This window comes from Pagrus major, chromosome 4 (assembly GCF_040436345.1).
Source record: "Pagrus major chromosome 4, Pma_NU_1.0".
In the NCBI taxonomy this organism is placed as follows: domain Eukaryota; kingdom Metazoa; phylum Chordata; class Actinopteri; order Spariformes; family Sparidae; genus Pagrus; species Pagrus major.
In genome coordinates this window covers 31,968,786-31,986,164 of record NC_133218.1, presented here as the reverse complement: position 1 = coordinate 31,986,164, position 17,379 = coordinate 31,968,786, and the positions used below count along the sequence as shown (strand labels likewise).

The 17,379-nt window shown below is 41.5% G+C and overlaps 2 protein-coding genes across 2 annotated transcripts in view; both read right to left on the bottom strand.

Moving 5' to 3' along the window:
- The window catches only part of LOC140994652 (protein unc-13 homolog C-like), an 89,054-nt gene extending 81,751 nt beyond the window's left edge, over positions 1-7,303 (bottom strand). The window contains exons 1-3 of the mRNA XM_073464385.1: positions 7,215-7,303; positions 3,148-3,194; positions 2,009-2,087 (exon numbers count right to left, since the gene is read on the bottom strand). Coding sequence (XP_073320486.1) covers positions 2,009-2,056 — 48 coding nt within the window. The 5' untranslated portion in view covers positions 2,057-2,087; positions 3,148-3,194; positions 7,215-7,303. The remainder of the gene's footprint in view (positions 1-2,008; positions 2,088-3,147; positions 3,195-7,214) is intronic.
- Positions 7,304-8,896: 1,593 nt separating this feature from the next.
- On the bottom strand, positions 8,897-16,685 carry LOC140994298 (protein unc-13 homolog C-like). The gene is made up of 3 exons (XM_073463868.1): positions 14,508-16,685; positions 12,518-14,168; positions 8,897-9,030 (listed from the first exon to the last, which is right to left on the bottom strand). Exons 1-3 carry the CDS (start codon positions 16,683-16,685, stop codon positions 8,897-8,899), a joined length of 3,963 nt encoding a protein of 1,320 aa, XP_073319969.1.
- Between the last annotated feature and the right edge of the window lie 694 nt (positions 16,686-17,379).

The following is a 17,379-nucleotide window of genomic DNA, read 5'->3' as shown; positions in this document are numbered from 1 at the left end:
ACGTTCAAACTTACTTAAACATTTAACAGCACAGGCCCACACAAGGCAGGCGCCCTCACAAACACGAACAGGTAACACACACGCACAGACGCGCACATATACACACATGTAAATTAGCTGTTATATTAATATCCATTGAGTTTGGGTGACCAGAGATTGATAGACATTTATCCCAGACTGGAGGAAGTTACGTAACATAGGAATGCAGACATGGACAGCTGACAATATTCGATCAGTCTTTACCACGACCCTCTTTGTCTGTACAGCCCAGCTATGGTAAAGATCCATGGAAGCCATGGAGAATGTAGGAGGGAACGTGACCTCTACATGAACTGTGAGTGTTGATGTAAGTTTATCAACATGCACCAGCACTGCTGCGGATGCTACGGGCAATACAAGATGTACCTGTATGTCCAGATATTATCTATTCAGCTACAATATAGCGTTCAATGCTTTGCAAATCGATTTTCAACTTTTTGTCTTTTTTTTTTGGTTGGTTTTATGTCTTTGTTGTTTTTGCTGTCCGTTCCAATCAAACGCTGTTGCTGCCCTGAAGCAATCGCACAGCAAATGGGAGACATTGACAAAGGAGAGGCATGAAAAGGGGACCAATTGGTTTGCTGACAACTGACTTCATCCCAGGTGTAAAAGGCTTGCTCAGTGTCACTTTTACATGATTTAAAAGCCTCACACAGTTAAATCAGAAGTCAATGAAGTCTCTCGGATATATTTTTGGGTTGAGTTGTCATCATTTCAAGTTATGTTCAATTTTTTTTTTTTCGACACCTGCCGAGCAACTGAAAAAAGCAAGAAAAATGGCCAAGCACCGGCGAGGCTGAAATCTGACAACTCACTGAAAAATATCACCCATAGCTGTTATGGGTCTATGTAGGAATGGCAAATATACACGCAAAATCCAAAAAAACTAAAAATTAAAAAACGACAACCCATACTTACCAAGACATTGTTGGTTATTAATTTCATGAGAGATATGGACAAATACAGCATCAACTCATGTTGTTCACTGTGATATAAACATTCATCAGCATCTACGTGTATGACATCAAGCTACATAATCATATTAGTTCACAAGAAACTAAATCTTTAAAACTGAAGTATCAAACAGGTTGTTTTTAAGTAACTTAATTGAAGAATTCTGGTATTTATTTATTTTTTTCCATCTTTTTTGACTTAAATACATGAAGATGAGAGACAAACAAACACAAGACAGACACATACTGTGCAGCGCATAATTGACAAACAGTTATAAACACACATGAATAGCATTTGCATCACGACAGTCTGTTGTCGTTCACACAGACTAACCATGTGGCACAGTGCTACAGTGGACTGCACTACAACAGGCCTCTCTGTGGGATATGTTATGACACATTATGTTGCAATAAAAACAAATGGGGGAGCATCACTGTGGTGCTGCGTCTTAAACACCCTCTCCAGGCTAATTAATCAAGCCATAGAGTTATTGCTAAGGTTACATTTAACATTCCCAATAGACAGTGCTGTACACTAAATAGCCAGTTTTATGTGGTTGCCTTTATCACCATTCAAATCCATACTGACTCCATTGTTATCACAATGAAAGTTTGAGATTTTTCTTAAGCTACGTATTGTTTTTGAACTACAGAGCAACTTTCCATACAGTGTGTGAGGAGAATATTTTCATTAATCCCAATTTGCCGTAAACAAAATTGTAATTAAAATCACAACTCAAATAATTTTCCAATAACCAATATTGTTGCAGGGACTTCAGCTAAATGACTATTATAGGTCCTCGGCTAGCCCCTGGGATATTATATAATGATAAGAAACAAACACTGTCTCTATAAAGCGGTAGCACATTTTATCAGCTTCCCAGTAAACTTATCATTGTCTTCAGCAGGGATCCATACTCACACAGAGCAGGATTCCAGCAGTGTGGTACCATGTGTGGTCACTTAGATACATTTCACATAAATCACACGTAACCTTGTTGAGGCAGATGACTCACCAGGTCTCGGACAAGAGGCACTGTCCTCTTGCGGCGTAAATCTGGCATGCTGTCAATACCATAAAGAATACTGCCAGCCCTGGAGAAGCAGACAGATTTAAGGTGTATTAATATCATAATAATGCCATGCTGGGGGAGACATTACTACGGTGAAAGGGGGCCCTTGATTTACACAGTCGGCAAACACCATGGATCATACCTCCTGCCTAACCTGTCTCACCCCTTCCTCTTCACTTCGCATGATGCCGGCCACCTACACTGGAGCGCCATGTAATCCCTCTCACCCTCTGCTGTTCCCACAAACATAGCTATCTACATTTTGACAGGGTGTTGGTCTAGTGATGCCTCTCTTACTGATAAATATCACACCTAATACTGGATTTATTTGACATACAGTGAATACAGAATTTGAGATGAGTTTGTCTGAGTTGTCTCTACAGCACTTGAGTTTCAGTTCTCTTGCTGTCTCCATCCTCCAACTCCCCCGTGCACACTCCACACCCCCGACTGCTTCTCACCAGTTGAGCTCCTTTCCCGTGAGGCTCTCAGTGGCATCACCTCAACTGTCACTCAGAGCCTCTCTAACGACCTCAACGTGACATCAAGGCTCCAGTGCCTCCACGCAGATAAAGCTCCTCAAGCTTTTCTGTCAGGCCTCTCAGCGACATCAGTGGTATGACCCTATAGACACACAACGTGACGAGCTGCGCTGGCCCTTGCCTCACCCTAGTGCCCCTGGCTCTCGCTGCCTTTATGCACAATGCATGCTGCAGAAGGCTGAACAGTCATGCTGGGGTAATGGAGGCTAAATATGATTTTTAGCTATTTTTTCCCCCATGACTGCATGTAACAACAGTTGGTTTCATCAATCTTTCATGCAGACTTTCATTGTTAATCGTACATTAATGTCGACGTTTACAGATGTTGTGAAGGCATCCGGCATCTAATTCATCTCTTCTCTGTGGTATAGCACAAAACAGGGAGTGCGATACTTTTAATTGGGGCCATGTGCTAGAGAATCAGCATGCCTGTAATTTTTCTGTTATGTGTGTGCCTCAGCGTGGAGGTGCGAAGCAGCGCAGCAGCTCAGATTTGTGTAATTGTGAACCGATCAGAACAAGAAGTGAGCAACCACTCACCCTCCAGTCTGCAAGCCGAGCACTTTGGGATCCAAAAGACTGCGAGGCTGCAGAGAAAGGAAACACACAATGTAAAACAAGGAAGTACAAGGTAACTGTATCCAACTTAACACAAAGCAAACAGTAGCAAAATTAAAACAAGAGAAATACACAGTAAAACATCATGTATTTGGGAAAATACAGTACATTTGGAGGTCAATTGAGGATAAGATAAATGAAAGGAGAGGAGGCGTACAGCACAGGGAGAAGGGAGGGAAGCACCACAGGCAAAAGACCAAATTATTCCACATCAATGTAATTTGTGGGCTCAAGACTGAGAGTTTTGCCGCTCTTGGTGCTTCAGGCCAGATTTGCCTATTGTGTAACGCTCCCTCCTCACTGACCAAAATGGTCAGTTTGAAACACAAATCATTTTCTGAAAAGAGAGGAACAAAAGGACAACCAGCACAAAGTGACAGTAAGATTGGCTCAGAGGTGCATGCTGCATTCTCTTTTATACCAACAGATATAACATCGATTTATCTTCACGAAAACAAATACACACACTCACAGATACACTCAGGTAGATGTATTACTTCAAATCCAGTAAACAGGAGAAACAAAATCCGTACACCATCACACCACACACAACAAAACACAAGACATGCACATGCAAGGAAATCACAAGTATCCACGTGGTTTATGATTAACAATGACTTAAAACCTGTGTATCCAAAGCAGTGCTGTCTGGAGGGAGAAAATGACAGGAGGATGGAGCGTTAGGAAAGAGCAGCCCACTGGAAAATACACACTTAGTTAGGACACTAATATACTATTACAGCCTGATGACACAATTCTGTTTTGCCAAACAATTTATGCAGAAATGGAGACAGAGTCAACACGCGCCTCGGGGTGAATGGCTATGAACAGAAGCATACTGTATAAAGTAGATGCAGTAGAAAAAAGCTGTTAGACAACAAAGGGCTCACAGCTAAAGGTTGATATTTGAATATCATTTGCACGTAGAATATTTTAAATCAGTGCAGCATACATTTAAAAATGATGACACTGATTGATAAGATTACATGAGATAACAGTCATAGCCATGAAGACGTGGGACATTATCAGTATCATATTGCCATTTTGGAGACGAACTGTGAGAGGGCATGCCCTTTAAATAAGCAAGACTACAGAGGTGTAATTACTGTGCTATTGATCCGTGGGTGATAAACAGCGGCATGGTCATGATCTAATGTGATACAAACAGAAAACAGCTGTTCGCTAGAGAAAGATCAACTTGCTCCTCCGATTAAAACGACACAATACACCGTTTGTTGTTGACGAGCAGGTACTGCATCACTAGTGCAGCATAAGGCGATGATAAACTACCTTGTTTCTATAATCTTCAAGTTATGCAGGCCCATTCAATTTTGTTTTGTCTCTTTACTTGAAAGTTGACACCAGTTAAAAAATCACTGCATGAAAATATTAATTCATAATCATTAAAATATTCATAGCCCTGTACCTGTGGGTTCGTTGAGAAAGCAGTACATAGTAATTGTTGGATGCTGTTATCCAGAGTGCTTTAGAGTGCCATTAGTGTTCACCACAAGTGCATATCTTTTCATGATGATGGTTCTCATGGAGGCACTGATAATTCAAAAACATTAAAATGCTTTCTCGTCAATGTGAAACCAATTAGATAGTATAAATTCTTGAAAAGGATGATTTTCGAGTACAGTACATTTTTGCGACAGCTGTGACAATATACTGACACCAAGAGCTGCACACACGCAGAGACACAGCACTCACAGAGGAGCTAAGCTGCAAGTAGGTACCATGGACAGCGATCAGCTAAGCTACTTTCAGCACCACAATACAAGATAGAGCCATCTCCTCTACCAGCGAGTCTGCAGCTGCACAAGATAAAGCCAGACCACAAAGATAGGCTACAGGCTGCTGATATAAACCTCATTTCACAGGTGCCTTAAATCTATGGAACGAAAATGTAATTGATGGTCGGAAACCTCTGTGTGTGTGCAGTGCGGGCAAAGTGTTGAGATCTCAACAGTGGCAGTAAATCCTACATTTCAGCGCCGACACACATGGTCACACACCGCACATAGCTCAGAGCTCACCGGAGCAGAAAAGCCCGCACGTGGATGATAGAACCAGGACCCCTACTCCGACACACACAAGGACATGTGTTCTTATATGGACATTCAGGTGAACATCTGAATGAACAATGAGGGACAAACCAATCCCAGAGCAAATGTTGGCAACGTACGTCTCTTCAAACCACCGATATGTTGAACATATATGAACATTTTGTTTCAACTTAACGCTTCTTTAGGCTTAATTTTTAATTCTATCTTGTGACAACACTGTGCTTTTGCTCTGGTTAGGACAACAACTTGGTTAGGATCAGGAAAAGATCATGTTTTGGCTTAAAGTAGCTCTTTTGGTCTCCACAAACATGGCTGGAGATGTCTTGAAAGGTCTTGAAAAAAAAACGCCCACACAAAAACACAAAATGTCCCGACTTCCAGTCAAAAATATCTGTTTTTGTCACCACAAATAACCTGAAATTTGTCTCCTTAAAAATATCCAGTGGTGTCAGGCTTACAAATGTTGAAACGCAGTCTCAAATTGCAGTCGCCATCTCCACCATCTCCAGCAAGTCAGGTCATAAACATGTGAGGGCAGGAGGATATATTTTCAAGAAGCTGATAAAAAAACAGAGGAAATCAAGATGACAAAGCAGAGCAGGACCTGCTACCACTGACTGTAGCAGAGAAGTCGACAGTGACGATGGGTTAGAGTTTGTGCAGTGTGAGATGTAGTCTGGCTCATTGGAAAACAGCAAGCCCCCATCACAGAGCAGAGGCTGCAGACCTCACACTGAACACATCCTGATATAAACAAAAAGTCACATTGGCAAACCAACCACTGGCCACCACAAGTGTGACCATCTCAACTTTGCCTGTCATTCTTAATATAATAGTCACACCACACACAGACACGCTCACCAGAGCAGAAAAGCCTCCAGTCCCACTGGAGAAAACCAATTCCAGTCATGTCAAACTGAATTCTGAAGTCACTCAATATTTGAGAAACTTAACTTTTATGATATTCACGAACAGCCTTCCTAACATTACGTAACAACTTATAAATGCTTTACTCAAAAAAAAAAAAAATTCAGGGCAGGATTTAGTATTAAAATCACAGAAAATGAACACTAAAAAGACAGTTTTGTGCCGGCTGGGTGTGTTCTCTGTTCAAACACCTTAAAATGTCCCATATTTCCATTCAGTGCCAAGGCAGGAATTAGTTTGACCTTCATGTAGTGCTGCATCGGTGCCATTCAACACTTTCACTTCTACCTAGAGACCAGAGGCTGTGACTGCTACCTAAAGTCAACATGGCTTTATTTTAGGACAATCCTTACCTGGCCTCAGCCAGCTTTGGCTGCTTCAATTTGACAATAAAAGTACTTTTAAGCTGGCGTTTCTTCACCAGTGCTGAGATTCATATTACTTTGAAATGTAATTAATATAATTATGTAATGTTATTTTTATGTAACTAATTAACTGACCTGTACTTTTTCACTGAAATAATCACATTAGTCTACGAACTGATCTTTTTCAGGGCAGACATTTTGAAACGTCAAAGTATTTCATGTTGGGACAACGCCATCGTCAACGTGATTAGTTGCACCTACGCTCTTCTTCTCTTCTGAAAATATGTAACGTCGCCATGAAAAGCGTCTAATAATAAAACGTGCTCATCGTTACAAGCTGGCGTTACATTAGGCCTCATAGTTACTCTTCGTTAAGTTACTCACCCCAACTCGATGGAAGGTGCTTTCCGTCGACTCACCGACTAGCAACAGCTAGCTTAGCAACAAGTAACGTTAGCTGTTAGCTCCCCGGGCCTCGTCCTTCAGCCATGGTGGTCCTCACAACCTCCCACCTCTAAACAAGACCCAGGTGATGCCAAGCGGCCAACCTACCTACCCTGCTACGAAGACACGACATGTTTAAAAGACAACGTTGCTGTTAGCTTATCCGCACAAGCTAACCTCTCACCTGCTGCAGCAGCTAACATGTTGAAGCAGAGATGTATGCCCGTCCTCTAGACTCCTCTCAGCTCTTGGTAAGTCAAGGCAGCAAACAAGCACACCTGCTAAGATGTCAGATAAATTCCTCTGCTTTACTTGACAGTATATTAATTTGTGAACTTTAAATGCTGTACTCATAATTAAACTCCACACTTGAAGCTGGTAGGATAATATTAACTTTAATTACACTGCTAATGTGTGTACCAGCATAGCTAAATCTGTGGAAGGAGGAATCAAATTTTACACAAGGCAACATATTAAAAACCTCTCGTATATGTTACTTATTAATAGGTGTATTTATTATTTTCGGTGGCAATTCAACATGAACATATTTTTGTTGAGAAAATAGTGACTATTATGATTTGTTGATACGTTTTAGATATTGCAATCGGTCATATTGTGATTTTGTTAGCATTTTGATTACTTGTGCAGCCCCAGTGTGTATTCTACATACACTGTATATTTATCCGTCTATTTATTTAATTGTATTTATTTATTATGTAGTACTGGATTTTCCCAGATGCACCATTTACATGTATTTATCTTCATAACTAAGAAATGGTGTGTATTCCTTGCTTGAAAATCTTTTATAGCTGTTTGGATCTTTAAACATTGGTGCAGATTGGTACATGCTGCTGCGAGATGACAGCAAAACCAGGACATTTCCCTCCGACAGCTGGCAGTAAAACAGAAACATTTCATATAACCATATATTAAGCTTCATTAATAATTTAACAAATTACTTACAGGATAACAGATTTATGATGAAAGCGGACCAAAGGAGGACATGTGTAGTGTGAGGTTGCCGCCCTGGAGGGTTTGACATAATGAAATGTGGTAGCTCATAGTGAGATGTAAAAGTCCTGGTTGCCTGTGCTACCAATTTGTTCCCTGCTTGTCCCTCTGATGACTCGAACAATACGTGACTGTGCCGTTTCCTACTATAGGAGACAAGACATCAAATACTGTATATGAGTAATCTTAGCACTCACTGTTCCCCTCAGCTCCTATCTTTTTCAGCTATAACAACGCATTTGAGGCTGTGGCAGGCTGATGTCAGAGAGTTTATTTAGTTCAATTTCAGTGCAAAAATAGAATCCCTGTGGACATGAACCAGGAATAGAGCACTGGGGTAAAATGGGTTATCTGCCCGTATCTAATCAGGAATATGAATTGTACACATAAAGGCAAAACTATTGCCTTGATCTAAGTTATTATGAAACTATTCTTGTGCACATTTAGGGGGAAAAGTACAAGCGCAAGAAGAAGGATTTGGCAAAAGCGCAATCCGAAAAAGAGTACAGTGTATTAAATGTCTAATCTGAAAGCCAGAGGTAATGTGTTGCAAACTAGATTCATAGCTCCTCCAAATTATGGGTGTAATCTGTGGAGAAGAGGCTTTCCCTGTTTACAACAGTCAGCTAAATAGAGCAACATTGAATCAGTCAGTGCTTTGAATTGGATGGTATCTCTTAAAAACAACAACAGTGACTCTTCGTTCCCTGCATCTGCATTTTTCATATCCACACTTTTCTCAAGAAATGGTGCACTAAGCATAAAGAGGGTCTACCTCCTTTGCTCCCCCAGGAGCAAGCAGCAAACTTCACTAGCAGCAGACCTCTATAAATATTCCAAGCAAGGCTGACCTGGTTACAGAATGCCCTTGGGAGTGTGAATTAGCATCTGAATACAGACGCTGCTGTAGCCAGTTGAAGACAGGCCTGGCAGGAGTGGCAGTACTGCTGAGACTCCCTTCACAGCTCCAACACAGACCGGCAAGCACGCTTCAGAGCACGAGCATGATGAGCACACATCAGCTACAGGAGATGAAGGCATAATGCTAACGAGGGTGGGTAGAGTATGCCTGTCTGCGCTTCCATTCGGACTGCATCTCCATTAGTAGTATAATGAATTGAAACAATTGCTCCCAATGTCACATAACTGCATACTGGATGTATTTCTATCAAGAAAGAAACATGTAAATGTATTTAAATGTCAGGTAGTTGTGGTAACAATATTCAAGGATGCTCAACACTGGTCAGATCGTCAGGGTGCTTTAATGTCAGGTAGCATTGGCTGCACTTTATGTGTCAAAAATTTGCATTATGAGAATGTTTTGGATGGTGCTAGAAACAGTAGGTCAGTGATTTTGAAGCTGGTCTTTGCAGTGCGTCATTTTTTTTGACAAATGTGTTGCAATGTCCTATTTAGTTCATAGATCACCTCAAAACATAAGTGTAAAAACCTTGTTAGTGTTATTGCTTCTTATTTGTATAAAACATGCATAAAATGCTCAGTAATCGCTAGCTACAATATTTACATTGACCTCATATCATCGATGTAAAAACAAACTGTGGGAATTAACTAAAACAACCAGATACATCATTTTATGTGGAGGATAAATGAGCAAGGCTAGTTATTTGCTGTACGATACGTGGACCCAAAAAAGTGACAGCACACCAGATTAAAGTAAACAAACAGCCGTCCTATTGTTTAGACTCTAAACAATAGGACTTTAAGATTAAATGTGAGACCGGAGAAACTCTAAACTTTAGAGTTTCTCTGGTCTCACATTTAATCTCCTCAACACAACCTATCTCAGCATGTCTCAATGTTTTTGCACTGTTGGGTAAAGTGAAAACAAATAATGGCCATGACATATGGACTCATACATCACTGTTCACCCAACCAGCAAAGAACAATATGGAAACACTATAGGATGCTACAGACAAGGCCACTAAATGATTTATAGAGTGACGAAGGAAGGAACCAAAAAACTGTCAGCGAGTGGAAGAACTCGTCAGACATTTTCGATTGGAGTCATATGCCCTGAGTCTGCTGCAAGCCTAACCTCACACATGCAGGATTCAACAGTGACAAGTGAGTCAATCAGTCAATGAGTCAGACAGTCATTTCAGCTCTTAACTCTCTTGCTGGTTAAACAAGCAGAAGCAAAGCATCAAAAAGGACAATCACAGTCAGTAAAAAGCAAGAAGTCGCAGTGCAGAAATTCCAAAGATATGTTTATGAGGATTTAGACTTTTACATGAACTATCCATCAGAGAGCCAAGTTCCCCACTGAGCGTGCATCGGCCATAGTTCTCTAAAAATCGTGCTGATTTATGTTACATGTGACGTTAAAAAACAAGTGTAGGCCCATGTATTCTAACAGATTTTTAAACTCCAATATCAATGTAATCAGTAAATCTCAAAAATCCATTATCAATTGCGCTTTAATTTCAGAATTAATGGTGCACACCTTCTGCCTGTATTATCACTGTGTTAATATGGATGAGTGAAGGCATAAATTAAAAGCGAAAGGAATTAAATGTGAGTGCATATATTGCCTATGGTAATAATTTTTGATGATAATGTATGGTGTTCATTTTCTTGCCTACTAATATTTCATACGAGCTGCAGTTTGTTGGTCTTAAAGGTTTGTGTGCAGGGTCATGTTCAACCATATGACAGAGAAGAAAGCTCTCCTAATTTAAGAGTTTCAGTGACCGTATTAATTTTTATTCTCTGCAGGGTGTTTGGCAAATATAGTCACAGAGAAGGTTTGTGCATGCGTCTGTCAGTCTTCATGTGTAGCCTGTATTCCCTGAACTACTTTACCTCACCATGAGTACCACAGTTCCAGCTACATATGTAGGTCAAAAGCTTTTTCATTTTAAGTAAGAGTGGAAATTCCCTGGTCTCTTTTTTCATTCTCTTTGAAAGACTACTTTTTCTTCAATGAATCAATCTTAACAATTTAAACTCCTGTGGTGATTATAAATTGAGTTATTTTTTAAGTAAGCAGTGACGCATCAGCTACACAGCATATTGATTCAAGGCAACTACTGCAGTGAGGCAAAAGTATGATACAAAAAGGCAAATGAGAGTATTAGCAGAATATTCTGCTATATGTATAAAATATCGCTAATTTAAAGCACTGTAGCACAAACACCAGGGACATACAGAACGTTTTCAGTGGTATATGTAGACTTAACTGTTTGCACCGTGCAATGACACACAATAACAGACTCTTGTCATGTTTTTATTCATTGTGAGGAATTGATGGTTTTGGAGGTCATCCCTACTGTAGCTTTTGAGGTCTATTAAATTTTAATGATAAATGATAAACCTCCAGAAAACATGTTTGACAGTCTTATCCCTTGAGCCACAGTCCGCTACAAGAGCTATCTAGCCCTGCGCCAGTGGAATATAAATACAAAGTCAATGCCACAAGAAACACTGCCGTCCACCTTCAGAGAGAGTCCACTCCTCAGTTTTTCAAGTAAATTACCAATTCAAAGAGAGATCCTTCGAGTGGATCAAAGTCCGAGCTTCCCATAAATCCAACGATATTAAACTAGCAAGATTAAAGTCTTGGCCTTGTCACCACCAAAGAAATCAGACAGAACTCAGACTTTCACTAAGAACACAGAGGATCCAGTAGATGTTAAGGACTACCACAGGATACTGAGAGACTCTTCAGGGATCAGCCAACATCTACGACATAAGAGTTGATTGCAGTATCTTCTTAGTGCAACACATGACATTGTAAATTAATGTTGCCCATCCAACAGTGTCCATGCTTGCTTGTTTGTCTTTCTGACAAATCTGAAAAAGCAGCCACTGATAATTGTTCTTAAGGTTTCAGGTGGTTATAATGACTACTTAATGTTACTGCTACTATTATTTATATGTGGTAGTTTGTGGTAGTAATATTTATCACTTTTTATTCTTTCATATTTTTCATACTCCTGCCCCTGTGCACGTCACTGCACTGTGTCAGCCTCTTGATGAGGATTGACGTGGTGTGACCCCTGTGATTGACAGAAAATTCGACGTGGCAGATTTTATAGCGCCTTTCCTTTAAAAATTTAAGAAAGGGGAATTCTTCTCTCCAGGGCGTCTGAAATTTGGTTAAATATTCTTTCTCCTCTGCATTTCTGTGTCCGTCTCTCACTCACTAAGGAGGACAAGGCGCAACAGCACAGCAGACTACACACTTTAGAGAGCCAGAAATAGGTTGCGATAACTAAAAGTGGAAAAAGTGTGAAAAATTGTCATAAATCGGGAGAAATACAGGATAATTGTGACCCGCGAGGAAACCGAAAGAGGGCAATGAAAAACTGGAGTCTCCCAGGAAAATCAAGATAGTTGGCAAGTATGTTTATATGTGTTATAGAGAAACACAGTTATGACCTGCCATGAATTGCCAATGTATAGCCTTGTACAAAATCAAAGTGACACTGTGACAAACAAAAAGGAGAGTCATACCCCCTGCCAGGATCTGCTGCTCCAGTTCAGCCATCTGTTTCCTGTAGGCCCTCAGTGCTGCCTCCTTAAATGTCGGTCGAATGCGTTTCTTGGGTGGGGCCTCTGCGGGTTTCTCCTCTGGAACATTTTTGTTTTCATCCTCCTGCTGTTCTTCGACTTTTTCAGACACCTCAGCAGCCTCCTCTGCTATCTCCTCTACCTCATCCAACTCCTCGTCACCCTCCTCCATCTCCTCTGTCATATCATTGTCCTCATCTGGTTCCTCTACGTCTACATACTCCACCATTGCGTCATATTCAGCAGTGTCCTCAGTGAGCTGGGTTTCATAGTCCTCACTGTACTCTTCATCATATTGCTCATCCAAACTGCAATCATACTCAAGAACACGGGCCTGTGTACTTGCTTCATAGTCTTCTGTGGCTTCAAAATCTTGAGCAGCATCAAAATCCTGAGAGGCATCATTGTCTTGAGAGGCCTCAATGTCATCGGACACATCAAAGTCCTGAGAAGTCTCAGTCTCCTGTGTGGGCTCATCTGTCTCCTCTGTCTCATTAGCATTAGTTCTGTTTTCCAAGTTAGCTAGTACCTGCTCCATCACTTCAACATAGTGGGTCTCACTGTCTACTTGTTCCCCAGCTTCTTCCTCTGCACCTTTTTTCTTGTCTTCTGCCTTGTAGGCAACAGGCTCTGCGCAGACATCTGAGTCTGCTGTAGTACTAGAGTTATTTACACCGGAAGTGGACAGGGTGCGGAAACGCCCCATAAATGAAGAAGAGGAGTTGGTGGGCTCCTCAGGAGGAGCAGGGGTAGGCTGAGCGCCAGACTTCCAAACAACCTCCAGAGCTGACTTAGCCCTCTGCAGTGTAGACCCAAAGCCAAAACCAAAGGACTTCTCACTGAGATCTATGCTGAGCCTACTGCTCCAAGACTTAGGAACCTCCTCAACCTTCTCTGTTCGAATCTCACTCTGACTGCGGTACATAGTAGAAGACTTATTCTGGTTCTGGTGAAAGCTGTGATTGACATCCAGTTCAGGGAATTTTTCCCTTTCTTTAGGAAGTGTTTTAGAGCCTTCCTTAACAGCATTTTTAGAGGCCACTTTGGTTGTTTCTTTAGGGCCTACTTTTGGTGCTTCTTTAGGGGCTTCTGTTGGGGAAGCTTTAGGGGTCTCTTTCGGTGGCACCTTAGTGGTCTCTTGAGGGGGTGACTTAGGACTCTCTTTAGGGGTTGCCTTCGGGGCTTCTTGCGGTGGAATCTTAGAAACTTCTTTAGTGGGTACTTTACCAGTCTCCTTAGATGCTACTTTGGGCATCTCTTTTGGGACCTCTTTTGGGGGTAGTTTTGCAGCCTCTTTGTTAACCTCTTTAGCAGCAACTTTCGGACCTTCTTTAGATGCAACTTTCGGACCTTCTTTAGATGCAACTTTTGGGGGTTCTTTAGCAATGACTTTTGGGGGTTCTTTAGCAATGACTTTAGGGGATTCTTTAGGTGATTCTTTAGGGGACTCTTTAGGGGTTGAGACAGGGCTCTCAAATGGGGTTATTTTAGGGCTTTCTTTAGGTGACTCTTTAGGACTTTCTTTAGGAGTCATTATCGGGCTATCTTTCTGGGTCACTTTAGGAATGACTTTAGCAGCCTCAATAGAAGTTACCTTAGATGTTACTTTAGATACTTCTTTAACAGTGGGCTTTGTGGCATCTTTATGTGTGAGTTTAGGGATGTCTTTAGGGAGTGCTTGAGAGGATTCTTTCGCTGCTGATTTCTGAATATCTTTAGATGACTCTTTAAGAGCTGCTTTAGAGGTCACTTTAGGTGCAACCTTAGCAGATACCTTAGGGTTTTCCTTTGGCAATATTTTGGTGGTTTCTTCTTTCTGAGCCAATTTTGTTTGTTTATGTGTCACTTTAGCTGCTGCTTTAGGCGCATCTTTAGAAGATACTTTCGTGCTTTCTTTTGGAGTCACCTTACATCCCTCTTTAGATTGACGGACAGGTGGCTTGACAGACTCCCGTTCTGTGATTGGAGGAATAATGTGGGTGGTTATAGGTGGTAGGGGAGATTCCCTGTCGAGCATCATGAATTCCTCATCTCCTTCAAATTGTAAATCAACCTCCTGGCATTTAGTGATGTTTTCTGGAAAACCAGGGATGGTTGATGGGTCAAAGGGACTGCTGACCTCTATTGAGGCTTCCAAGCCAGAGTCAGCACCCTGCTCCAGGTGATGCCAGTCTTTCCAGGGTGATAGGTCACCTTGCAAAGAGACCTGGGAGCCACTGTAGTGGCTTCTGTCCCCAGACATGCAGACAAGTCCATTGCTCACTCCACTGTCAATAGTTTCTGTAGTCTCAACCTCATTGTGTTCATAGGTTTGATTCTCATCGCCAAGTTGGTGACTGGGGCTAGCATACCAAGAGGAGGCCATGTCTTCTTGTTTTCTCTGCCACAGTTCCTGATCTGAGGAGGACAGCAGGGAGCAGCCATTAGCCCGTGTAAAGTACTGGCTCTCTGAAAAGTCCTCTGAGTATGACTGGCAAAGTTTTGAGCAGTCAGACTCAGAGCGGCTGAGTTTTGGGGTGGAATAGTCACTCTGGGAAAGCCAACCAGGGGTCAAATCAGAGTAGTAGGCCTTTCCGTGCTTGTCTGGGTCATAGTAAGTGTCATCAGCATAGTGAACTGTGCCTGAGTAGCCTGCTTCATCCCCTGACCGGCTATGCTCGTGGGATCGCCTCTTTTCTGATTTGCTCTTGTGTACCGGCTTTGAAATTACCATTGCATATTTATTTCTGCTTAATTCATCTAACTCTTTATCACTGTCCATTGAGTCCCAGTCATCACTCTCCACTACTTTATCCTTTCCTGAGACCTTTATATCCATGCTTTCATAGGTTTGTGAGGAGGACATTGATTTGTCTTTTCTCTCCTTTCCATCATGAGTTAAGCTATCAGTAGAGACTGTAATGCCTGTTCCTTTTAGTTTATAGCATTTTTTCAGGACTACATCCCTATCTTGGGGTGTTGCAAAAATAACAATAATTGGGCGGGGTTTTGCATTAGAACATTCTCTTTGTTGCCCTAACCTATGAGCAAGCTCAATTTTAATTGTTTTATGAGCATCAATGAAACCCATTTTGTCTTTTAGTACTTTATATATTAGAATCTCTGTTTTCTCTGGCTTCTCTTCAGGAACATTGATGAATCGCAAGGTTGAATTATTGGCCTGGTGGCTAATTTGTTTTATGTAGTCATGAATATCACGGGTTTCCCTTCTAGACTGGACAAATCCTGAACGAAGTTGCTCAATCTCACTCTGAACTACTTCCACACTGCTAGAGATCTCATCAATGGAGCTTTTTAGGGCATTCACATGGCCACGTAGTTCAGACAGTTCTGTCTCTATCTGACTGATACCCTGAAGCTCCTTAAAGATCATCTCCATGACATCCTGGGTCTGACTGATGCAACCCGTGGAGGAGGAGCCAGGCTCCAGGGTCGAGCTCTTTTGCTGCCGTCCAGCACGATCCAAGGACTTGCTCCTGATGCCCAGGGTTTTCCTCCAATTGCTCACCTCGGAGTCTGAGGAGACACATTCCTGACTCTTCTTCCATTTTCTTAACTTGCGTAGAGCACCCAGCCTAAGTGTGTGTAGACTGGAGCGTTCCACTCGTTCACCTTCAGAGCTGCCATCAGAAGGAGCCAAACTGATGAGGCTCTTCCTGTTTCGTCTTACTGGCATAGTGTATGATTTATGCTCATCAAGTCTCCTGACAGGTTTTGTCTCACTCAAGGAGTCAGAGTAACTACTATCAATCGAAAGAACCTCAGGAAAGATACTTTCATTGTTATTCAAAAAAGGAGAGCTTTTCGGGAGTCCATTTGCAATAGCTACACGATAACTGAAAGTAGGCGACAGGGATGAGCAGTCGTTCTTTCCGTCGTCTTCTTCAAGCGATATGTTACGTGCCGAAGAGCATTTGGAAATCTTTTTAACTGTAGTCTTCAGTGTGGTAGAGAGAGTTAGATTGTGTGCTTGCAAATCAGTGGTCAATTTGGGCTCTTTATTTTCACTTCTCTCTTTCTTCTTGATTGGGTTTGCCAGTTTCTTTGTAAACATTCCTTTGCAAATCTTATTAATGTAGGATGATATAGTCTTTATTAGAGCAGAAACCATGGATGGCAATCCTGTGGACTGATTTTTATCATCTAGTGAAAGAAGTTGGCTGAGAATACAGCAGTGGTGAGCCAAGCACAATCAACCTGTGCTTGACAGTGGGACCAGCTCACAATCTCTAAAATCACAGTCCACGAAGAGGCTCATTAAAAGTTTTAAATCCAATGGCCTTCTTCCAGAAAAGGAACATCTCCCTGAAAGACAAAGAAAAATAAGAATATTTACAATTTGGTTGTAGATTCCCACATCACACTTAGCACAAACAGAAGAAGAGCCCATACTTGGCAATTACCAAGACAGTGGCTATTTTTCCTTAATATGTAAATGTAAAATTGCTCAATCTAGAAACTTATTATACAAAGAAACTGATGATTCAGAAGAGTCAGCCATTATACTTAGACATCACTTAAACTGTATGCCAAAGGTAATAATGCAGCGAGAGCAGGAAAGACAAAGACAGAGACTGAAGTATTGTGTGCATACTGTATGTTCTTGTGTGTGGGTGCGAGTAAGGGGGTTTGAGGGGTAATCAATTGCATGTGTGTATGTCTGTACATCCGTGTGTGTGTGTCAGTCAAGGTCAATAGACCCACTGGCTGCATTGATGTATCCAGCTTCTACAGGAGTAGACATTATTCTAATTGCCTCTGTGCTACAATACTCTTGACAGAGTGTGTGAAACACAGGGAGCACC